The sequence below is a fragment of the Canis lupus genome, chromosome 33 (assembly GCF_048164855.1).
Source record: "Canis lupus baileyi chromosome 33, mCanLup2.hap1, whole genome shotgun sequence".
Taxonomy (NCBI): Eukaryota; Metazoa; Chordata; class Mammalia; order Carnivora; family Canidae; genus Canis; species Canis lupus.
In genome coordinates this window covers 34,669,393-34,696,497 of record NC_132870.1, presented here as the reverse complement: position 1 = coordinate 34,696,497, position 27,105 = coordinate 34,669,393, and the positions used below count along the sequence as shown (strand labels likewise).

Genomic DNA, 27,105 nt, shown 5'->3' with positions numbered 1-27,105 from the left:
CAGTCAGACGAAGAGAAATATAAGTAAGGTACAGTAGGGGTCCGAAGTGTCAGAGTTTCTGTCTCTGTGTATCACTCTTCTGGTTTGTGGGTGTCTTCACAAACCTGGAAGCTCTTCAGACCCCCAAATATTGGGAATTTTAGAAAGGCTTCATCATTTGGTCATGATCCATCATTGACCCAATTTCTGGTCCCTCTCTTCTTTTTGTAGGATGGGGGCAAGACTGAAAGTTTAAATTTCTAAACAGGGGTTGGTCTTTCTAGTGACTACCAGGAGCCCACCAAACATTGCCTCATTAGAAAATAAGATACTGTTATCACCCAGGAAATTCCAAAGGCTTTAGGAGCTCTGTGTCAGGAATCAGGGTCAAAGACCAAATATTGAAACAAAAGATGCTCCTAGTGCTCCTATCACTTAGGAAATTACAAGTGTTTTAGGAGTTGTGTGCCAGAGGGAAGATATGTATGTTATGTGTGTGCGTGTGTATAATTTTTTTCTATTAGTTCACAATAAGAGAGTCAGACAAATCACAAGCTACATTACTTTGACATCCCAAACTATGCCAAACCATCCCCTATCTCAAGCATAGAACATTAGTAAACATCTTTGGTATACCACCTTTTATTTTCCAGACTTCTTCACTTCTACTCTTTAATTTTTGTTAGGGAAGGATAAGTGGGAGGATTGAATGTAAAAGATAACTCCTTAGGTTAAAACACACACACACTCATACTCACATTCAAATTCACATAGCTACAATGGCAATAATATGTATCTATCATTTTTCCAACTCTGAACATATTAATGTTAAATAAATGTCACATTTAAATTTTATTTATTCTTTTGGTTGGCAGATTCTAGTTCCATATGCTTTTTAATTTTTTTCACTATTGCATATTAAGATGAGCTGTTCTAATATGCAAAACTGACATCTCATCCTTTGTGTATTCAAAAATAAAAATCACATCTTTAATGTCAGAATAGATAAGGATTTAACAAACTATTAAATTGTCATACATTTAGTTTCTTTTAAAATTCCTACTAAATTTATTTTTAAAGTATTAAGCAAACCCCTAAGGTATGTGGATTAAATAGATTTCTGCTCTTGTGAATGATGGGAGTTGGAAGGGTGGGGATGGGGCAATTCCATGTATGCTTAAATGTTTTTTTTAATCAAATATACGAGCTTGGAGAAGTCTAGTCATAGACATAATACAAGACTGCATAATTTCCTTTGGCAAATTACAAATTTCTTTCAATATTTATTATATATATTGTGTAACTTTTAGTTTTAAAATGTACTTTATAAACATTTTCAGATATACATGAAAACTGGAGGATATGGTATAATTGATTTATATATTTTAACCAAACCAATGACTTTTTATTGATATATTTCATTTATTTTCAGTAAAATACAATTTAATTTGTTTATAGGGAATAAAATTTTGAAACACTTGAAAAGTTTTTGGAGAGCAAATAATTGTCTTAAAGAATTATATTTGATAACAATATTGTAAGACCCTAACATGGAAGTTAACTTTCCTTTAAAGTAAATATGAAGTCACTAGGAAGATTTTTCAAATTGATTTACTGTCTTTCATAAGCAAAATTTCAAGTCTCTCTCTTTCTCTCTCCATATATATATCTATGGTTCTATATGTAAATATATATATATATATATAATATGGAGAATTAAATTGTGTGAAGAAATTGTAGAACTTCAAATTATGGATTTTTGAGATTATTTTAATTTTTTTCCAAAATCTAAGACATAAACACACATATTTCCAGTGATTGAATTTTATTTAAATTGCCAACTAAGAAAAATGTATTTCAGAACATAAAACTATGGAAGAGAAGTAATGACATAATATTATAAAGTGTAATCATTTAGTCCAATAATCTTATATATATGTCTATATATATAGATTAGATAAGATTCTATATAGATCAAATAAGATTCTATATTCCTGAGAACATGAAGAAATTCACTCTAATAGTAAAAACCTAGACTGTAAACTTTAAGTTATTAATATCTTATCTTATTGACATGCTAAAATTCTCTTTGATATGTATGTTTCTAATATATAAACATCATTATCATATAAATATTTATATCTGTATTTGCATCTTAGTCATTACATTTCTCCTTTTTTTTCAGATAATGTTTAAAGGATTCTGCATCAATATTTGGTATTGGACATATTCAAAATCTGTTCTTCAACTTTTGATCTGCTCTATTGTCTTCCAGCTTTAACTTACTTGTGATCCCTTCAAACATTTTACATGGTTTGCAATGGTTACATGAACTTGCGGGAAGTGATATTTGCACCATCTCATACTTTATTCACTATGACACTTTAGGAAAAGAAATCAGAAAAAGCTTCCAAAACAGTATTTTAAAAAATGAATCTTATCGTGAAGCTTCGGAGAAGTTTTCGAACATTGATTGTTCTCTTAGCTACCTTTTGCTTGGTGAGCATTGTAATTTCTGCCTATTTCCTCTACTCTGGCTATAAACAGGAAATGACACTTATTGAAACAACTGCAGAAGCAGAATGTGCTGACATCAAAATCCTACCATATCGGTCACTGGAGCTAAAAACAGTTAAACCTATTGATACATCCAAAACTGATCCTACTGTCCTCCTATTTGTGGAGAGCCAATACTCTCAACTTGGCCAAGATATCATAGCTATCCTGGAGTCTAGCAGATTTCAGTACCAAATGGTCATTGCCCCCGGCAATACCTCCTCTTACAGATAATGGCAAAGGGAAATATATTTTAGTTATTTATGAAAATATTCTGAAGTATGTCAGCATGGACTCATGGAATCGAGAGCTTTTAGAAAAATACTGTGTGGAATACAGTGTTAGTATAATTGGTTTTCATAAAGCCAATGAGAACAGCTTACCAAGTACACAATTAAAAGGCTTTCCATTAAACCTTTTCAATAATCTAGCTCTAAAGGACTGTTTTGTCAACCCTCAGTCTCCTTTGCTGCATATTACCAAAGCCCCCAAGGTTGAGAAAGGTCCTCTTCCTGGGGAAGACTGGACCATTTTCCAATATAATCATTCAACCTACCAGCCTGTGCTTTTAACTGAATCACAGACAGAAAAATCCCTTTCATCCTCACCTAGCAAATCACTCTATGCGACAGTGATTCAAGATCTGGGACTTCATGATGGAATTCAGCGAGTTCTTTTTGGCAACAACTTAAACTTTTGGCTACACAAGCTCATCTTCATAGATGCCATCTCCTTCTTGTCAGGGAAGAGGCTGACACTGTCCTTGGACAGATATATTCTTGTGGACATTGATGATATCTTCGTTGGGAAAGAGGGAACAAGGATGAATGTCAAAGATGTAAAGGTAAGAATATTTATAAATAACATCTTAATTTTTATTTCACTAACTGTGGTATTGACAAAATATAATTTTGAATATTTTAGATTCATAATAGCATGAAATATTCTGATGAGGTATGTTTGAAATTAAAAAGGCATTTAAAATTTTTTGAACTAGGCCTTGACTACTCCTCACACACATACCAAGATGCTTCAGAGGGGAAAAAACTAAAATATCCCAGAAAAATATTTGAACTTAATCTCCTAGTCTCTTCTTAGACCTTACTTGTCCCGGGTGGAACCCTGTAGAACTGGTTCTCTTATTCTAGCATATGTTGCAGTTTGTAAGAGTGAGATTAGTATAGTCATAAAATTTGATCTTTCCATTAATCCCTTTGCCCTCCTTGGGTTTGACAATGGTGGTTGAAATACAAGATGGAGAAGTACCCTAAGACCTTTTGTAACGTCAGGTGAGCATAGTGTTTGTTTATATGAAATGTTCATACACTTGTAAATATAGATATAACCAAAACTATAGTTTTACAGGGAAACTGTATTGGACTTGAATTAAAAAATCTTCCACTATTATCTCTTTTATTAATTTATCATATTGTTTTGGGTAACACGACAGTGTTAGCACTTCTAGTTATGATCAAATTGACTGTATAACAAATTCACCCTGCAATTGCTATTAGATAATAAAAAAGCCAGATATGGTATACTAGGTTAAGTGGGTAATCTGAGAATAATTCCTTCTTTTTCATCTTGATTCAATATTTTCATTTGTGCCTGTCTTGTCCCATACATAGCCAAGTTCATTCTTGAATGAATAAATTTAGCAAACATATGAACAGAAAAAACAGGGAACAACTTAAAATTATAAGAGAACTATAGATTGCTAAGATTATATCATGTTTTTTAAACTCTTGCTTTTTTATCCCCCAAAGATGAAACCTCAATACTACTTCAAAATAACAGCATTTTTCCCATCCTAACACCTTACAACCACTATAGTAAAATATGATTAAGACCAATGATATAAGTTCACTTTTTAAAAATGTTCAAAATACATGTGAATGGTGAACTTTGTTTTTAATGAGTCACTGAATGAAGCATCACTTGACTGGTACCCAAATATTTCATTTTGGATTTTGTTATAAAAGAATTAAGTGATGCCCCTTGAATTCTGTCTAGATTTTTCTGATTTTTTTCTTTTTTGTATTTACTATTTCTTTAGTTAATATAAGTTCTAGTTTTATTTCGATTTCAAGATCATAAACTTAAGAAGAGATTATATGCTTCAAAATCTTCTCTGAGTGATTTCTATCCTGAAATCCTAAAAGGAGAGGGTTTTCTAATTTCAGTTTAACAAAGTATGTAATTTAAAACATTTTTATAACTCTAACAAATTTTTTTTTCAGTTTGAATTCAGCTGTTTCACTTACTCTCAATAAAAACAAATAGCTACTCACCACTATACAATATTCACTGGTGACTTCTTAAGTGACATGACCCTGAAGAGAATAATAGAATACTGAAATTTAACCAAAGTTAGAACAACTTCACAAGCACAGGGAGGGCCAGAAAGGTTGTATGTGTATATGGATATATATGTAGTTTGTGTATATGTACATATGTATCTTACTTATGTACTCTTCACACACACAAACACTGTCACTTTGAAGAAAATACTTTTTTCTGCCCTTCTTGATGTTGATTCTTCCTCAGAACTGCTAATCAAGGAATATCAGAAACTTGATTGAAGCTGAGGATTATTACCCTATTGGTTACTTAAAAGTCAAGAGGAAATACATTTTTCCAAACATAAAAATTCTAGTCTCAGTCCTTGGCATTTGATTTGTATTTTGACCTTTTTTTTGGATTAATATGATTTTATAGAAAAGAATTTTAAATTATGTGTAGAAAAGTTCTCAATACTCCCATGTTCTTCACCCTCATGTTCCTTTTCTGGTATTATAACATTTAATCATACACTGGTAAAAATGAAGAGAAATCCACCCTCTACCCTCCCTCAAAGTCTTCTTGAGTTGTCTCCCATCCAAGTACTAATTAGGCCCGACCCTGCTTAGTTTCCAAGATCAGACAAGATCGGGCACATTCAGGGTGGTATGGCCGTAGACATCCTTGAATTTTCTAAAGCAAGAGTATTCCATGGCCACTGAAATTCTTCTATATTATACTGAAATAGAGAGTAGAAGTGTCCTGTTCCTCAATAGAACATATATGGGAAGGCTGTAAGATCATGGTTGAAAATTCTTGGTTATGTATATGATTGGACTTTCCCTCGGCCAATCCCACAATTAAACTTGGAGCATATAGCTGGGAGCGTTTAACAACAAATTCAAGCACAGTTTTGCCTGTAACACCACCTCACTCTGTTGACAAAAAATATATTAGCATATTTTAGCTTGCACACATTTTCCCATTTTGAGATAGAGATTCTGGATCATACCACTAAAGAATTAACACTTTTAAGGTGCAGCATTTGATGCAGTGGAAAGAGCATGAGTTTTGTTTTGTTCTGTTTTGTTTTTTATTGAACTTGAAAACTCATATTCTTTTCACTACATGGTTCTATTTGACCTAAGTTACCATATATCTAGCTTCTTCTAGAAACTTACATACTTTTTCTGATTTCATCATGCCTTCTTCCAACCAAAGCCATTGAGATAGAAATTAGTAGTTTCATTTCCAAGGCAAGCAAAATTAAACTCAGGCAGTTGCAGTAACTATCATCTAATTGTTGCCAAAATTTTATCTTACATACAAAAATTCAAGATATAAGAGAAATATTATTCATGTATATAATCTTCTGGAAACATTATATTTCAAAAGATTGTAAAATATTAGCTATCAGTAAAGTCAGAGAATATGGTCATGTTTTGACCTGGTAATATTTCTGTGTGGTCTTAGAGGCAATCACAAAATACTCCTGTACATCTAAACTTCTATTAGCAGGATGACCTTGGGTTATTTAGGATGATGTCTTATACACTTGAACTTATTCTTTGCTAGTTTTGAAAACAACTATCACTTTAATTACATGTATGTAATGTTCATTCCAAATGTGGTAACAGTTAAGCAATAATGCATTTAGGGAAAGCAAAAATAATAAAGGGCCATCCTGATTATTAACTTTTTAATTTTAAAAAGCTTCTTGCAGCCCACTGATTTGATTTCTATCGAAATCCCTTACCCTTGGTTGGAACATTTGCTATAATCATAAATGTTTGGTAAAATTAAGGTAATATGTTCTTTTTTCATAGTGTCCTAAGAGAGAATAAATATTCTTTCCCAATGAAGGCTTTGGAAATATGAACATGGTGAATATAAGCTTCCGCATGGGCAATGAAATCAGTTTTATTATTGATGCTTACCAATAATTTTGGCTCTTTAATCAATTCTGTTACCTGTTGTTACTTTCTCTGTTCGCAAGAAAACATTATTATTACCATTTTTATGTGTCTTTACATTTCTTAAAGAAATATATATATATTTATTTATTATTGAGCATCTACTATATATAAGACTACATTAAGACATCATCTGCCTAATAAATCTAAACTTATTTTAAGGTTATATATGGTCCAGTTCAATTTACCTTCTCTACATTTTTTCTTAATATTTCTCAATACACACTGCTCTTTTTAGGCTAGCCGATTGTCTATTCCTCAGCTATACCTTGCTTGTGTATACCTTGACCTCTTTTCTCAGTTTCTGTACCTTGACTAAAACATGTTCTCTGAATCTACCTGTATTTCAAAAGATATCTTTTGTTCCACTTCTCATGAGAATGGTCCTAGTGACCCCAAAATATGGTGATCTCTCTTTAAATTGAGTCTTTGAATAATCATTGGCCTTAACCCTCATTTAGCATCCTCACGTATATGAACCAACTCCTAAAATTAGACAATGAGACAGTTTTTCTTATACATGCACATATGAGAAAGTACATAGCAAGGAAACTTAGACATGATTTGAAAACCTTTCTTTGACAATTATTATACTGTCTTTAACTTCTTGGTGAGTGCAGGACTAATTAGTCATAGAATTGATTTACTACATTAAGAAAAATAAGGGTAATTTTGAGGTTTGTTTCAAAACAAGAGACGTGTATATTTTAAGTAGGTGGCAGAACTAGGAAAAAAATATATGTATTGTAAACCTGGAATCAAAACAACAACAATAACAACAAAATGAGGTCAGCAAGCTAATTAGTTTCTTTTTTTTTCCTTTTCTTTTTTTCCTCCCACATGGTGTTTAAATGGATCTGTACCTAGACTAGTGTCAAAGCTTGATCCTGATAAAACAGTTTAACAATATCTCAACCTGGATATTTTCATGCATTTATTTGACTACATGTTTCCTGAATTGAAAATCATATGTTCAAAGATTTAAAGTGCAAAAAAATTGTGCAAATTGAATGACTTAAAGAGGAAAGAAGTTAATAGTTATAAAGGAGAGGAAAAATAAAGGATCTTGCAATACAGGCAAATGAATTTTGATTACTTCCAATAGCTGTTTGAAAACCCCTTTTACACAAGAAAATGACATAATGAAAATATTTGATAAGGGTTTTTTTCTATTATTAAGTGAATATTTAAATAAAATCTCAGTTCAAACTTCTGTAGGAATTATCACATTTAACAGGGATCAGGTTACTACAAATAGGAAAGAAGAAATCTATCATAGAAGAAAAAATTTAAATCTGAATTAATCATTTGGGTAAGGGTTGAAGGAGAAAAGGAAAAAAATCTTATGATTTCTTTAAGTCATGATCTAAGAAAACAGGAACTTACTGGTGCTATGAATATCAACACAGAAGATGACTGGTAACATTGGTAATTGAAAAGATTAGTTTTGTAACATTTTATAATTATAACTGAAACAGGTTATTATATCTGACAAATTAATAGGGAAACTTTTTTATAGAATCCTTAATATCCTAGATTGAATGCATCACTATGAAAAAGAGAACTGAAGAGTAAAAATTATATGTGATAAATGGAATCCATTTTTGACACATATCAACCAGTGTAGATTCAGCAATGCAGAATCCAGGCAATAGGGATTCAGTGGATTGCCCAGCCAGACAATCAAGCAAGCAGCATCTGAAAGTTCTTTGGCAGTTTTTAAGTGAACAAGACACGCAATCAGTAAGTATAACTTAACAGTTAGGCAATGGCCCAGACAGATGGGATTAGCTTTTATCAAAGATATTTTGCAACAGACTGAAGGTACCCAGTCCTGGGATTAGTCTTTAGGCAAAGAAAGTCTTTTACCTGAGAAAAATAGCACAGCAGGCAGGGCCCTACTTATAGAAGAGTAGGTTGTGACAACATATGATAACATGGTGTTCAGCGTTCAGCATAGCGGACATGACAAGGAACTTGGAAGGCATAATAATAACACTGTACAGATGAGAGGAGGAACCATCAGCAAGCCTTACTGAAATTGCAGCCCTGACACTGACCTAGAACTCCTTAGTCCTTAGGACTCTAAGGGAAGGACTGTGTTTAGTATCTCATGAAACTCTTAGATGCCAGCTGCAAGAATTAGATATACTATCTGAAGGTGCTCAGTTGGGTTCAAAAAAAAGCAGGCACTATCAGAGGCTTATTGAAAGAATGATTCATTTTCTATACAAGCATAATTAGAACCACCGTGTCAATTAAAGTATTTTGTAAGCTGAGTTTGGCCTGACTGAAAAGAGATGCTCTATATAATGTATTTTATCAAAGTTAGTAGTGATCTCAGAAAAACTCAAACAAAACTTGAGTTTTGTGTACAGGCTTGGAAGAAGACAGCCACCATGTAGATGTATTTAATAAAAATTTTTCTTCTGGGCAGCCCGGGTGGCTGAGCGGTTCAGTGCTGCCTTTGGCCCAGGGCATGAACCTGGAGACCCGGGATCGAGTCCCATGGAGCCTGCTTCTCCCTCTGCCTATGTCTCTGCCTCTCTCTCTCTCTCTCTTCTCTGTGTGTGTGTCTCTCATGAATAAATAAATAAAATCTTAAAAAAATTTCCTTCTTTTATTTATAAGCTCAAAGTAAATGTCTTAGATTTTTTTCTTTTCTGAACTTTTTATTTTTCATACATTTGACTGTGAAAATGGAAGAAAAAACTATCTCTTCCAAAAAAAGATTTCTTTATGGAAGTAAACAGATTCTCTCCTTAAAAAAAATACCAAAGTGATATAAAAGTACACTTTTAAGTGATAATAATGAAAAAAAAAGAAATACATTTAGTTAAATGCCTTTTAAATTGGACATTTAACTAAAAACATTTACATGTTGCCTATTAACTTCATGTAATTTAATTCAATGACCAAATCATTATATATTTCTCACCTATGGGCTTCATATGTCATTTTTTATTATAGAGTTACACAAACATAAAATATTTAGTTCTTGATTTCATTAGAACAGGCAGGACATGTTCACAATTACCTACATTACAAGGTAGAATGCGATATATACCATGACAAAATGTGCACAATGGGAACAAAGGGGCTATAGTATTTCTTCTAAGAATTAGGGAAATTTTATGGAAGAGGTAACATTTGAGTCCTCTTGATGGTAGACAGAACACTAGCAAATCAATAGGGGGGTAATATTCATGGTCGGTGGATCAGCCCAAGCTAAAAATATCAGGAGAGTTTTGGGAATGGTAAGCTATCTGTGTTTGGTTAGATAATTAAGTAAGAAAGTAAAGTAAATGTTATTGAATGCTGAAGATGTTGGTTGTGGCCATATTATAGAATTTTGTTGACAAAAGGATACTATTTGAGTCACTGAAAATTTTAAACTGGAAAGTAACATGATCAGACCTGGGACTGAAGAAAAATATGTTGTTTGAACCAGCAATATGTTTTTTGTGGAGTCCTGTCAAAGAACCTATTACAACAATATAGAAATAATAATTCTTCCATATTTTTAAAAATAGGATTTATTTAGCATATTAATATATATTAAGCACTGTACTAATCATTAACAGGCAGTATATCATTTAATATAATAACACTAGGGTGGCTGCATGACTCAGTTGGTTAAGCGTCTGCCTTGGGCTTAGGACATGATTTCTGGATCCTGGGATTGAGCCTCGCATAGGGCTTCTGGCTTAGCGGGAAGTTTGTTTCTGCCTCTCCCTCTGCCTCTCCCCCCAACTCGTGCTCTTTGTCTCTCTCTCTCTCTCTCTCTGTCTCTCTCTGTGTCTCTCTCAAATGAATAAATAAAATCTTTAAAAACAGTACAACAACACTAAAAGGAAATATTTTGCATATTTGCAGAATGAGTAAAATGAGGTTTGGCAGTATTAAGATACTCATCTAGCTAGTAGGTAGCAGAGCAAACAAACCCAGACTGTCACAAATGTCTAAGATTTTTTTTTTTTAGGAAACAATGATATAGGTTTGGGTTTGAATCTCAGTGCCAGCAGTGATCAGTTAACTCTGGCCATGTTTACTAACCTCTCCAATTCTCAGATTATAGAAAATAATTTCCTGGGTGTATACATCAACATATGCAGAATCAGGCAGAAAGAAAGGTGTTAGGAAAATGAGGAGTTTGATTTAATGTCTAATGATTTAATACGGGATATCCAGATACGGGCATAAAAAAAAGCAAATCTAAAATTTCAGACACTATCAGAGGTGGCAGTATAGATTTAGAAATCATCAAGCTTAATACTTGCAATCTTAGTGATGATCACTAAAGGGAAATGAATGAAAGAAGAAAATAATTTGAATGCATCTTTTGGATATCCTGTAATAAACCCAAGATTAGGACAAGTTAGTTTCTTACAGAGGAAAATTGTTTCGTGTACTAAGATAGCCATCCTGACAGCCTTTTCAATTAATTACATGGAAGAAAGCCTAAACCTCAATAAATGCTCCTCAGAGAAATAAAATTGTCCTCAGAGAAATAAAACTAAAGGAATGCCTAACTGAGAACAGCACAGTGCTCATTCAACAGAGAAGGCACAATTATTTATCTGGAATTTGGCATTTTGAATTATTTTTCCCCTCTTATTAATAACCTCTTGATGAACAAGAATTGCAATATGATCCCCTCCTAACTTGATTGTGAGGGGCACCAAATAACTCTTTACCATAAATATTCCTGAAATGTCATGTCTAGGGGTTGAGTATAAAAAGAACAAGAAATTTAAATCCTCATTTTCAGTTATTTTGCCCAAAAATTATATCCTAATGAAAGACTTTTATTTAGTTTTCATGTGTTTATTTCTTTATTCCAAACATGTTTGCTTTTTTGTTGGAAAGCAAGGGTTTCAGAAGCATACTTATATTTAAACCTGGTTTTTGGGTATCAATTAATTATTACATCTTTAAATAGCACATTTTAAAACAAGATCTGTTACCAAGCCAGAATAATTTTTAAAGATTTTTTATACAAATTATATTTTAATTTAAAATTGGACATTCCTGAATTCATTTGCACTCAAAACAGTTAAATAGTAATAGATACAACACTAACATGAGTGCTCACTTTGGTTAATTTACAGTATGAGATAATTACTGAGCAGAGAACAATCCCTTGATACACCAGGGGAAGAACACAATTAAAGTCCATGAGCTCCATTTTGCTACTTAAGATGTAGCAATTGTCTCCATGGGAAACAGAAAATGTTAGAAAATATTTTGGTAAAAGCAACCAAGCTAGCCAACTCTCAGCAAGGTATAAAACAACCCTGATTAGAGTTCTTAAATCTCATTCTTAGTGCCTAAAAGCCCTGGGGATATTCATAGGGATATTTTCTGATTCATTTTGTATATTTTGTCATTCTCTGTGATGATATAAATAGTGATTAATGCTAAGATTATAATGAGCCTCTTTAGCTAAGGCCACCATGTTTTTGTTATGATCATCATCAGAAGATACCACAAAATGGTTTCATTTCTAAAGAATAACTATGAGAAAAACAAAACAAAACAAATACTTGCTCCTTTTATACTCCCTATAGAAATATGCAGTGTGTTCTGAAATAAATTATCTTGTAATAAAACATCTTGGTTATATAATCCTGAGGCAGCTAGAATATTATTCTGATTATTATTATTATTTGGATAATGGATTAAACTATTTAAGTAGTTATAAGCATTGCATTTTATTTTCATTCAACTCATAATTTTTCATGTCTACTCTGAACTGAGCTCTCTAGCTTTTTGCTGGGGTTGATAACTTCCACCTGCTACTTTCTTTTTTCAAATATTCTTCTGCTGTGTTTCTTTATTATACATTTGAAACATTTAATATATTCTAAAGAGTGTATATGATGAATATTATTTAAAGGATGATAAAAAGAACAGCTTTATCCATACCACTTAGCTTAGGATATAAAACATTACCACCACCTTTCCAATAACATACCATTTTCTTTCAGGTTCCTCCTACATGTGTGCTTGAAAAGGGTTTATCTTCTCCAGGTTCAGAGATCTAGTAGTCTTTTTTGCACAAGATTGTTAATTGTGTTGCTCAAATCCTTTGTATCCTTTCTAAGTTTTTGTTTGCTGATCTGTGTATATTTTATATGTTTGACCTGTGAGAGGTATGTCTATATCTACATTGGTAGATATACATAGCTACATATGGTAAACTTTCCAGTATTATTGCTAATGCTTTCAGTTTGTGGTCTATATATTATATAGCTCTGCTTTTTTGACTTTTTAGACATTTATTATCATTATATCTTTCTAATGAATTAAAATCTTATCATTATTATCGTGACATGACTTCCAACATATCTGAAACAATTTTTCATTTTTTACTAAGATTTTTTTGTTTGTTTAATATTACTAGAGTTCTACTTTGGCAATTTTGCTGGCTAAATTATTATGTGTGTTTTTAGTACCAACTTTTCTATGTTCTATGGGCTTAGTTATGTTTCTGGTAACAGAATAGAATTCCGTATTGTTGATGTTTTCTTTTAATATAGTCTGACAATCTTTTTTAAACTAGTGAATCTAATTAAATCTCCAAAAGATAACAGAGATGTAATACTCAAAGAATAATTGCTCTCTTTCAAAATCAATTAATGACAACACTTTCCAATATAGAAAGCTTTCTCACAAAAAGCTGCCACAGAATAAACCACAAATAAGTCCCTACCTAGCTACATTATAATGACACAAAATAACATACAACCAATTATTCGTCCTGGAATGGGGAAAAAAAAGAAAAAGAAATTAGAAGCCAGATTTAAAATCATCTAATTTTAGGGATGATAGCCTTCTTTTTGCAAAACACAGAAACAGAGGGCTGGTTTTGTTTTTTCGTTTTGGGTTTTTTTGTTTGGTTGGTTTTTGGTTTTGGGTTTTTTTTGGCATAGAAGCTGAATGATGGGAAGATACTTCATCTCAATCTTAAAATTCTGCTTCAAACAAATATGATCTAAATACAAGTTGCTTGTTTTCTGGACATGAACATGTTTCACTAAAGGAAACTTATTTTGGGTGGGAATAAAACTATTATCATTGTAGGTGAAAATAATACTTCAAACATTAATTTGAGGTAAGAATTAAATCCTGACCCTGTTGGTCTTTAACTAGAATTTTGAGTTGTTGTTGAGTTGTTGGTCTTTAACTATAAGTTACTTAATCTTATGTGCCACACTTTTTCCTCATTTGTAGAGTGAGATCTAATAAATAGAACATATTCAACAGATAGCTATGGATATTAAATAATCTAACTGAATAAAATTAAGAAAGTACCTGACATTTTGCAAAATAAGCTAATTTTCTTGATAATGGAGTTCAAGAAAATGATTCTTCTGATTTTTTTCAATAATTTGATTACTATATTTAACTGTTTCTGACATTCATAGTTAGTTTCATTATTTATCATCTCAGACATTACGGTATGTCTTTGAATTCATATCCTCATATTTTATGAAGTGTAATAATCTAATTTTATTTAATTTATTTTTTAAATTATTTTTTAAAAGATTTTATTTATTTATTCATGTGAGACCAGAGACACAGACAGAGGAGAAGCAGGCTCCATGCAGGAATCCTGATGTGGGACTTGATCCCGGGACTCCAGGATCACACTGGGCTGGCGGCAGGCACCAAACTGCTGAGCCACCCAGGGATCCCATAAATTTTTTTTTTATTATTAAACCATAGTTAACATACAATGTCACATTACTTTCAGGTGTACAACATAGTGATTTGACAATTCCATATGATTCAATGCTCACCATGATAAATCATCACCTGTCACCAAGCAATGTTATTAAAATATTGACTATATTCCCTATGCAGTACTTTTCATCCCCATTACTCATATATTTTGTAACTGGAAGTTTGTACCTCATAATCCTCTTCCCCTACTTTGTCTGTCTCCTTCCACTTCACTCTCCTCTGGCAAGCACCAGTTCATTCTCTATATTTAAGAAGCTTTTTGTTTGTTCATTTGTTTGTTTTTTTTAGATTCCATGTGTAAATGAATTATATGTTATTTTTCTTTCTTTAACTTATATCACTTAGCATGGTACCCTCTAGGTCCATCCATGTCACAAATTGCAAGATTTCACTCATTTTTATGGCTGAGTTATATTTCATTGCATATTTATACCACATCTTTATTATCCATTCATATGACAAAATCTGAAAGTAGTCAATATTAGGTGTTTCACCTCCTTTTATTGAAAAATAAATCTATAAAAAAAATCTTTGCTTTCAGAAAGATACTATGTAAAACAAGTACTTCTAGTTGTTTATAATAAAGTTGTGGGAAGTATATTTCATATAACTTTTATGATGCATTCAATATGATTGCAAATACATGTAATGAGTAAAGAATGTATCAAGTCAGAGCACATACTTTTAAGTGAAAAAAAAAGTACTCTACTCATTTAAATGTTAGAGCACAAAAATAAAAATAGCTTCCGAAGTCTGTATTCCATAGTTAAAATTTGCAGTTATTTCTCTAAGATTAGCTAATGTCAAGGCATAGATGCTATTTTAAAATTTTTAACTACTTTATTGAGGTACAGTTGACATGTAAAAAGCTGTACATATTTAATTTATACAACTTGATGAGTTTGAAGTTAAGTATACCCTTATAAAATTGTCACCTCAAAAAAGGACATAAGCTTACCCATTACCTACCTGCCAAAGTTTCCTCCCACTTCTTTTATGATTGGTACCAGTGTTGGTCTTATCTTGTTTTATGGTGGTAAGAGCACTTAGCAGAAAATTTACCCTCTTAGCAAATTTTAAATATACAATACAGTATTATTATCTATAAGTATTATGCTGTACAGTAGATCTGCAGGACTTACCTATCTTGCATAATTGAAATTTTACACCATCTGGCCAATATCTGCTCATTTCCCTCTCGCCCAGCCCTTGGCAGTCGCCATTCTACTCTCAGCTTCTAGGAGTTTGAATACTTTAGGTTCCACATATAAGAGATATCATACAATATTTGTGTTTCTGTGTTTGGCTTATTTTACTGAGCATAATTTCTTCCAGGTACATTCATATTGCTGCAAATGTCAGAATTTTCTTTTTTAAAAGACTGAATAATATTATATTGTATGCATTACCACATTGTCTTTATGCATTCATCTGTTGATGGGTATTTAGGTTGTTTCCATGTCTTGGCTATTCTAGATAATGCTGTGGTAAATGTAGGAGTACAGGTATCTTTTCAAAATCCTGATTTCAATTCCTTTGGATAAATATCCAGAAGAGGATTGCTGGGTCATATGATAGTTCTATTTTTAATTTTTTTGGGAACCTCCACACTGTTTTCCATAATGTCTATTTGACCACTTTTAATAATCCTTTGATAAACTGATATATTAAGATAGTTAAATATTATAATAATTACAAAGCAATTCTAATCTAAAACAATGAAATAAATTGAACTTACAGAACATATGTGCAAAAATACTGCATTTACATAAAAGTAAATGTTTGAGAGCTGTAAAGCCAAGCTTTCCTGGAATTTCTAAAGATACATAATTGAAAAGACCAGCACAATTTGTCAAGCATCCATTCTTTTGATTGGAAAACGAATGGAATAGAAATGAAATATAAGTGCTTTTTATTTACTTCAAATAACTCTTACAAATAATATTTAGTAAAGATATTTTATATACAAATGCTTTATGAGATTAACACCACACATCTGCTGCATCTATTTTTCTTTTTAAGATGCAGTTAAACCTAAAAGAAGGTTATGATGAACAAAACACTAAATAAATATAAATTAAAAGGAAACAGGGTTAGTGAGATGGCTCAGTCAGTTAAATATCAGACTGTTGGTTTTAGCTCAGGTGATGATCTCATGAGTCATGGGATGAGACTCACCTCTGAGCTCCTGTTCAGTGGGGAAGTCTACTTGAATATTCTCTCCTGACAGTCTCCCCACTCTCGCACACACTCACACACTCTCTCTCACTGGCTCTTTAACTCTCTCTCATAAATGAATAAATAAATAAATAAACAAACAAAATATTTTTTAAAAAAGGAAACAAATTTTGCTTTTTTAAGAATGTATATGTAAAGCTTATATATATAGTAAATATCTTCTTTTTCCTTGAATAATGTAACTTTTCTTTTTTAAAAAATCTAATTATCCATCTATATATAGTGCCAATGTTCAATTATTCCTCAACTAATTTTCAAAAGGAATTAAACTCAATAAATTATTTTATAATGTCATTTTTATTTTATCATTTTTATTAATTTAATATTTAAGAAGAGACACTATATACACACACAATAAACATTTCATATATAGGGTGAAATATGTGAAAGTTGCATAAGTTTTTTTACACTCACTATTATTTTCCCAACGTTAGCTTCATTTCACATATGAATAGAATATTCTGGGATGCCTGGGTGGCTAAGCAGTTGAGCATCTGCCTTCAGCTCAGGGCGTGATCCTGGAGTCCCTGGATTGAATTCCACATCGGGCTTCCTGAATGGAACCTGCTTCTCCTTCTGCCTATGTCTCTGCCTCTCTCCTTCTCTCTCGCTCTCTGTGTGTCTCTAATGAATAAATAAATAAAATCTTAAATAAATAAATAAATAAATAAATAAATAAAATAGAATACTCATAACTTTTAGACTATTTCACATGTTTTTAATAATAGAGCAATAATCCAAAATCTTATTTCTATTTATTCAGTAATTGCTTTAAAATACTAACTTAAAGTTAGTATTAAAGGTTAGTATTAAAGGTAAAATTTCTTTTATGTATATGTCATAGTTTCCCTAATTTGCTTAATTATTTTTAAAAACTTCTCATTCTTAAAAATGCTGTTAGACTTATAATGAAAGATAAATAACATTTTGAGTGTGTAGAAAATGTTGCTATAAAATATTGCTGCTAGAGAAAAAAATGCATCATTCATTATTATATAAACTCCCAAATATATATCATCCAAAAAATAATATTTATTATATACCTAAGATAGACCCTCACAATTTACTCTCTGTTACTCCTTACCTTCAAGACATAAATTTTAAACTATAAGCTGTGTTTCAAATGTTAAACTCCTATGTCGAGTATTTTAAATGAAATTTTAATTTCTATATGTATAACTATTTTAAATTTAAATTTTGTTTTTAAATTTCTCAGAATGTCATAAATAATTAATTTGAATGCAATTAAAGCTTTTATGATGCTTAAAGAAAACCACCTTGACCTCCCAAAATAAAAATACTTTTTGTGTTTTCACAGTGGGAAAGAAGTAGTAGTAATTTACAGAAAATATAGTAAATAGCTCTTTCGAAAAGTTTTTCCAGATTGAGATGTACGAATGTCACTGATGAGAATTGTTCATACTAAGGCCAATACATCCTACTGGAAATTTTTCCCAAATGGCACAAGACCTAGCAAGCTTTACAGAATGAAGTAGAAAAACATCGATTGACAATTATGTATCATTACTCTGGAGTATAAGTAAATTCCACTTGAATGATTTGAGCACCAGATAGCTACCATTTGTTACAATATTGTATTTGTCACTTGCTGCATAGGATAGAAACAATATAAACTTTTCTTTATGGGATTTATGGGGAGGTACTGGGGAGTATTTGAGGAAACACCAGAGACAAACTTGAAATGGCAGGATTTTAGAGGTTTCGTGGGACTAACTCTCAAGGTAAGACATTTCAAGTAGTTCCTATAACATAGCTTTAGGGAGAGCCAATCTAGAAAATTGGGCAAGTTCCAGGAACACTATTATAAAATTTTAAGATTTCTTGTGGCTTCTTCTTGTGTGTCTTTGTAGAATTTGTTTTCCTTGGTTACAACTAGTTTAAAAAGTTAGAAACCTTTTAAATAGATGTGACTAATTTCTGGGGATTAGTAGACAATGGAAGGACTACATTAATATACCCCTATTTTTTTTTCTCATAGCAAATTCTTTTTTTTCTTTTTAAAGATTTATTTATTTATTTATTTATTTATTTATTTATTTATTTATTATAATAAATTTATTTTTTATTGGTGTTCACTTTACCAACATACAGAATAACACCCAGTGCTCATCCCGTCAAGTGCCCCCCTCAGTGCCCGTCACCCATTCACCCCCACCCCCCGCCCTCCTCCCACCACCCCTAGTTCGTTTCCCAGAGTTAGGAGTCTTTATGTTCTGTACCCCTATTTAAAGAAAGAAACTGGGACAAAACACAAGATTCTTAGATTGGGAAAAAATGGGTGAAAAGAGAGATTGTTTATGTAAAAAAATTCCTACCAAGAGTTTATAAGGAAAAAAATCATTGAATTCTAAAAGTTAAATAATGTTTTCTATAGCTTTGACATTTTTCTATAGCTGTCCTTGATGTATCCACGCCTGTATTTATTCTTAGCTTATTGCAAAGTCAAATGGATCCTTTTGTGATTTTCATTATAAAATATTATATCTTAGTTTGGTCACATGTGTACCATATGTAACCCCTTCCTTAAAGAAGGTAATGGCATGGTGGAAATAAGACACGATGTTGCTTGTAGGTATGTGGTTGGTGTACCTTGAGCAATGAGGCAAAATGCAACTTTTATTTCCTAGGATTATATTTCTCATTCTAAACCCAACTTAATATTCCTTCCAATCAATTTCTAGTCTCTTCACTTTGGTTATGATCAATTTTCATTTTACTTGTTATTATAACCTCACTTGTTCACTTATTGTTATAGTATATAATCAATATATATTGTCATATATAATCATTATAATGATTGATTTGTCTGTTTTGTCTTAGTTGTTGAGGGATGAAGTTATTATACTTTGGAGGATTACTCTTCATCACACTAAGAGTAGTTTTAATAATTTGCTGTTCAAGCTATGTGCTATTAAGAAACAAAGAAATTCTTTATCTGTGACCTCAATAAATTTGAGTGTGTGTGTGTGTGTTTACAACTTAAGAGTACTGTCTATACTGTCTGATACTCGTTTGATTCTCTGAAAGCATTTTTGAAAATAAAAAAAAAATTCTATCTGCTAAGTTTATATAATTTATTTAAGTCTTTCTATTCCGCTTAAAAAAAGAAAAAAGTTTTGGAGTTCTTGTAGACTAGAATTTCACTTTATAACATTACTGTTAGAAAAAAAGGGAATTGAAAGGGATATTGAATTAAAATAGGTTCTGAAAATGCTACACTCAAACATTGTTGCATGTACCACAAAATAGGAGAAACTAGTTCAAAGCTTTGTGTTTTGCTATAGAAAAATGTATCTCAATTGCAGTGTCTTAAAATGTAAAAAAAAAAAAAAAAAAGGAAAAAACTGTGTGGAGGGATATAGTTCAACTATGTTTTAAAATCTCAGAACAAAATAATAAAATTTCACAAAAAACAAAAAGAACTGTTTTCTATGTTAGAAAAAAGGAACATAGAAAGATCAAATATCTTACTAGGGTATCTAGCTCATTCAAACTTAAAAAGTGGTCATATAATGATTACTTTGAAAACCCTTGTTCAATAAACCCATCACAAAAAAAATGTCAAATATATGGCATTTGGATTTGCGAGGGTATTATTGAAGTTGTTTTGCTATTCAAATGCAAGTAAAAGAATAAGCGTTTAGGGCAATAATGCAGTTTAACATCATTAACATTATCAAGCGGTTTTTAAGTGGTACTATTAGTGATAGTAATGGCTCAGGTGAGTGGATAGCTATGTAAAAATAAAAGTATTATTTCCTATGCTTAGGAAGAAGAAAAAAGGTAGGAAGTATCCCTTGTGTGTGTGTATATATATATCTATATATGTGTGTGTATATATATAAAATAATGTATACATATAGAAGTTAGCAGGCAAGTGCATATGTGTGTATTTACACATATATTTATATATGTATATATGCATATATGCGTATGTGTGTATTTACACACATATGTAAATCTACAATATGTTTTTTCTTACTAACTTCATTAAGTACTAATATTCCACACTTTTTTATGCACTTTGCAACAGTGATATATCATTGGCATCTCTCTAAAAGACTTCAAGCAGCAAAAGAGGAATCTCATATCTGTCCATTCTGTTATGTTTGTGCCTTGTAAGTATGTGTGCATATGTGTATGTGGATGTGTAGTTATGTAGAGAATTTCTAGCCACAGGGTTGCGTGGGTGGCTCAATGGTTGAGCGTCTGCCTTTGGCTCAGGTCGTGATTCCGGGATTCTGGGATCGAGTCCTGCATCAGGCTCCCTATAGGGCACTTGCTTCTCCCTCTGCCTATGTCTCTGCTTGTCTCTGAGTCTCTCATGAATAAATAAATGAAATCTTTAAAAAAAGAAAAGAGAAGAAAATTTCTAGCCACAGACAACAAAACTGTATCTGTATCCAAATCATTCATTCAAGCATTGTGGCTGAATTGATATTCTTATTAAGTCAGCTAAAATAATAACCTTTGAGAACTAAATTGAAATATTTAAACTATTGATATTAAATGTAAGCTGCATACTTATAAGCAACTGTTTTGGGAAACAGAAATTATTGGATTTTCAATATTTGTAATTTTTGCCAGATATTTCATAACTTTAGCATAGTTTTAGTGTATTCACTGGGGTTGGATAATTTAACTGAAAGAGGAATGAAATAATGACACTATAGTAATCAGTAAAATGAAATGTTAAAATGAAAATTTTTAACTACAAAGCAATAGGTAAAAAAGCAACCATAGTAAAAAATTATCTTTTTTACTAATAATACTCTGTGCAAAGCATTATTCTTAGTGTTCTACAGATTTTTAACTCACATCTTCAAAGCAATCTAGTTCATAGGTGCTTCTAGTACTACATTTTACAGAAGAAACAATAGATATACACCGCAGTTAAATAACTTATCCAAGGTCATATCACCAAAAGGTAGCAAAATCGTTCTTTGAATTCTGGAAGTCTGGCTTCAGTCTTAACACCTACTAACTACATTACAATACCTCTCCATATTGACTTTTGATATTGAGTTTTTCCACTGATCATTATATTTGTAGATTTTTTTCTCTCTCTGTTTTACTTGAACAATTTTTTTTTGTAATTTGTCCTCACTGGAACATGTGACTAGCAAATGGAAATTTAAGAAAAGAATCCATTTATAATTTGTTCCTTTGCCAAATTCATCTAATACCTTCTTATTTTTTAACATTTTATAGTGAAGCTTAAATTAAAAATTAGCCATTAAATTCACTTATGATGAGCATTAGATTTTGATAAACCATACAAATGCACACATATATGTATATGTTTGTATATTTAATAATACCCATAAAATGATTTTTTCAAGCTCTAAATATTTGACTCCATGTAGTTAGTCTATAATATAATATGAGAAAGAAGGAAACCTTTTCAGAAACATATTTTATCTCCCTCAAGTCTACTTTGTTTTTTTTTTATTATTATTATTTGTGGAAAAAACACAAAGTCCAAAGTTTGAAATGGAAATGAGTAAATTTTTAGCTTAACACCTAAAACTTCTTCTTTTCCTTTATGTGGACTTACAACTTTTATGTAGAGATTTGAATTTTCATCTTAGAAAAGAAATTTAAAACTATTTTAACTAATCAAGAATATGTAACACGTATGTGTGTGTATTCTCAGTCTTATAGCAGCTGCAAACTATTTAACTTCTTTTAAGACTATAGATAGGACATATAAGTGAGATTTAGCTCCAAAAAGCATGTTTCTGCTAGTCTTTTAAAAAATTATTCATCAGTCAGTGGTACCTCTTTATGCTCACTTTAAAATTTTTATCTAATTACAGTAAACAGACAAATACAGAGTACTATATATTAATGTTTAGCTACAAATATTAGCTATAATACAGAAACATTTCGAACTTACTTGAAATCTGGCAATTACTTGTGGTCATAGAGTACAACAATATTTAAGAGGTGGTTCTCTATACAGATTAGATTAGATTAGATTCTCTATATAGATTAGCCATGGTTGAGATTCAAAGGAATTGGGATTCTGCCAATAAAATATATTAATGAAATTCCTAGCAATCAAAGTACAATTTTATATGATTAGGGCTAGAACACAGGAATAGCTGGAACAAGATCTCTAGGCAGTTGTTGTATGCAAAAAATTTACCTTTGTATGCAATAATTTCAATGTATTATAAAATATGACAAAAGCATCTTACAAATAAAAGATGAATTGTAGCTATTAGAATGCTGAAGAGAATTGTGATGAAAATGATCAGATCAAATTTTATGGAGAAGGTGGCATTTGAACCAGGTCTTCAATGATTTAAGGGAATGCCACCAGCGAACAGTCCAGGCAAAAGGAATCCGTTAGCAAAATTCTGAGATAGAAAGGTACAATATTTATCTGGTGTGGCTTGTTCCTATATTTGTGTAGAAAAAATGAAAGGGAGACTGAAATGCTATTTTGGTATTATTTAAATAGCAAATGTAGAATATCAGAGGACACATAAAAGAGTTTAGGCTTTATTCTAAAATAAATGAAGAATCATTGGATGTTTGCATGTTTTGTTTTGTTGTGCTTTAAGCAGGAAATTGGCCAAAATTCTTTATTTGAAAAACAGCAGTGCAGGATATATGGGAAGAGTTGAGGCAGGAGACAACCCTTAGAAACATGGCTCAGGGAATTGTGGCAATAAATCAGAAGACTTTAATAAGACCTGAATTAGCCTTCTGTCAGTGGGACTAGACAGGAGAGGATGAATATAGAAGACATATGACAAATAGAAATTTACCACTTTAGAAGGAGGATAAAAAACAAAAGAAGAAAAAGTATAATGGAGGTGAGTATCTCAAAGGAAGAGAAGAAACATTTTTAAATTATTCTAAAAATTGAACTAGGGTCATTTTAAATGTTGTTGATGCCATTTAAGAGAGAGAAAAAAACAGCATGTATTTTGGGGACATGGTTGGGGAGTAGTAAGCAAGATAGCAAACCACAAAATAGTAAATATTACTGTTTAAAGAATAAAAAGGCAGTAAAATAATGTTGAGAAAAACTTAGGTCAGTTCCATGAGGATGCTGTATATTGATCTGATTATTCAAGAAAGGTTAAAGGAGAGATGAGAAAGGCCTCCCCATGGAAACTGCAATAGGGAAGGAGGGTAACGATGAATGATTTTGAAGTCTTGTGGGAAAGCATTAAAAGTCACAATTGAAATTAGCTAACGCAAGCAGTGTCTTTATATTTAGCTTTGCTCTTACAGACAGACCTACAGTAAGAGTGGTGTAGCTTTGCCAGGAGAGACTTTCAAAGAAGGCTGTAGTATACTGATGCAGGAAGTATATCCAACATGATATTATATCCTAAAATGGAGTGTATCTGGGAAGCTGGGAAGCATGAAGTACTACTTCACTCAAGTGGTGGGTCTTACAGCAGAGTGGCCACAATAAAAACTGGAAAGAAGAGATAAACCTGAAATATTTGATGGGCATATTTTTGAACTTAGTGAGTTGACTCTATGGAACAAAGACAGGGGACTCACAAGTTAACTTTAAGTTTACATTAGGAAGCTAGGAAGTGAGGTAGAAAGTAGTCTATTGACACAATAGGACTGACACAACAAAGGAACACAATTTGAGAATATTTTGATTTTAAGCAAGGAGACTTTGTACAATATAAAGCCTTCTAAAAGAAACATTTGCCTAATTTTGGAAACATGTATTTATAAATTAACAAGAGAGGAAAATCAATGAGAAAGGTTTAGAAACGCATCTGACAACTTTCTTCCTATTATTTATGAACAATGTGAAAAGTTATACTTTGAATATCTATATTTTTTCAAGATTTTATTTATTTGTTCATGAGAGAGAGAGAGAGAAAGGCAGAGACATAGGCAGAGGAAGAAGCAGGCTCCATGCAGAAACCCCAATGGGGGACTCGAACCTGGGACTCCAGGATCATGCCTTGGGCGGAAGGCAGATGCTCAACCACTGAGCCACCCAGGGGTCCCTTGACTACATTTTGAATGTATATGTTGTGATAGGTATTTTACATTCCCTCTAACCTTCTCAATAATTGTAAATTGGTTATATAATTATGTGAAAAATAAGAAAAATGAGACGCTGTAAGTATTGAGTGGTTTATTTAAAACCATACAATGAGTGGGTGACACTGAAACAGAACGGAGCATTCTATCTCTACATCCAGATTGTTCCCTTGCATATTGCCACAATTTCTTGATTTTCCCAAAGTACCACATAGACAGAGTACTTATTTATAACAGATTTTGATGGAGAGTTGTGATTTCAAAGGAGTCTCTACTACAATACTACATAACAATAAAAACAAGTAAAATTCAGTACTGCACATCCAACTTTACACAAAGTCCTTTAACTACCTCCCTATCTGAAATTAACTTCTGGCTGATATTTTTCTGCAAGTCCCTCATGGATTACAATATTACTGAGACTTTTCTTCCATTCCCCTCCTTCTTTCCCACTTCACCTCCCTTCTCAGTTTCCTTTGCCTTCTTATCCCCCACTACCTCCTTCGTCTTTTTCTCCTCCTCTCCTTCTGTTTTTTTTTTTCTCCTTCCTCCTTTCAGTTGCTTAGGTTCACTGGAGACTGCCAATTTGAGATGATCTGTTATAAAGGACAACTTCAGCAACTCTTTGTTTAGCTATTTCCTCTTGCCTTCCAATCTACTCCCACTCGCAGGCTGACGTTGTTGCCCAGGTGTACTTCCATTACTTCAGAGAATAAAGATCTATTTTTTTTTATAAGCAGAAGCATCAGCCTCTGGGATTATGTACTTCTGATTTACCTACATATATGTCATCTTGGGATAAGTAACTGCAGTACAATATACTAATACTCTTGCCTTTTGACAATATATTAATACAAAATAATAACTCTTATGTTGACAGCCTCCTCATTTAGCAATACATATTCATAAACACTGAATATATTGATGCCTTTCCTATTAGGCAGTATATCATCTGCTATAAGACAGTCTGTTTGGCTGATCTATTTGACTGCATTTTTCTCAAGCTTAGATGACCAACAGACTATGATACATTGTTCACTAAACCACTGACTTAACAATGTAATTTGGCCAGATCATTAGTAATTATAGCAACTCCAAGAATGACAGCCTGCTATATTTGAAATTAGGTTTTAAGTCTAAAGTAAATATTTATGTGGTCATATTTATTTGTTCTCAGGGTTTTTTAAAAATAAATTTCTTTAAAAATGTGTGTGTGTGTGTGTGTGTGTGTGTATATAGAGTAGAGGTAGATATATATATATATATATATATATATATATATATATATATATATATAGTAAACCAGGAGTATTTCATTATAACCATTTAAAACATTTGTAACTACACATATACTAATATGAAAATTTAAGACAAGTCTATTTTTATTTATATTAAAGTCCTTAGGGAAGTAAGTGCTGCCTGAAATATGTAATCTATGAAGAGTATCAATTCCACTTAAATTAAAAATTTAATTCCTAAAAGTAATTTTATCATAAATGTGTGTGTAAATGAGACACACAAAAAGAAAGCATAAATATATATATATATAAATAATCTGAAATGATGTTGCTTTTTCTTTCAAATTTGTTGCTATTTATTGTTATCATTAGAATTTACTGCAGCATAGTTTTCCAAATTGAGATTTCTGACTGTAAGCATCCAGAGACATGAAGAATTTCTTTTTCTATAAATTAAATTTCTTAAAGGAAAAGCAATTAGTTTTTGGAAATAAAGAAATCATATTAATATTGAGATCCATGGTCTTGGAAGTCTATAAACTATGCTTAAATCATAGTATAAATATTTATTCACTGAGCATGACCAGAAATATAGCGAAGAGCTTGGTTTTATGGTGATACAACAATTTCTAATAAAAGTTGTATGGCACATTGTGAAAGTGGCATTCTATCATAAACTGAGTAGAGGGAATCTGATTCTAAGTTTATTTCCTATGGCCAATGAAATGGCCTTTCAGAATGCTTTATGAAACTACAAATCATTTGAGCTGCTCCCTGGCTGAGAAACTTAAATTAAATTGAAAAGAACCTCCAAGACAAATCAAGAGTCTTTTGAAACTGAGTTAACCCTATCAACATAACCATCACTCTTACATGATTACAACTAATTTAGAGGTCTACGGGGGTTTCTTTACTATTTTTAAAAAGTTTAAGTCAATATCATATATTTTTTAAAGATGTTATTTATTATTCGTGAGAGACACAGAGAGAAAGAGGCAGAGACACAGGCAGAGGGAAAAGTAGGCTTCACACCGGGA

At 31.8% G+C, this 27,105-nt stretch overlaps 1 protein-coding gene across 1 annotated transcript in view; it reads left to right on the top strand.

The window, feature by feature from the left end:
- Positions 1-27,105, top strand: part of LOC140623592 (bifunctional heparan sulfate N-deacetylase/N-sulfotransferase 4-like) — a 285,724-nt gene that overhangs the window by 30,797 nt on the left and 227,822 nt on the right. The window contains 2 exon segments of the mRNA XM_072810036.1: positions 2,165-2,747; positions 2,749-3,379. Coding sequence (XP_072666137.1) covers positions 2,410-2,747; positions 2,749-3,379 — 969 coding nt within the window. The 5' untranslated portion in view covers positions 2,165-2,409.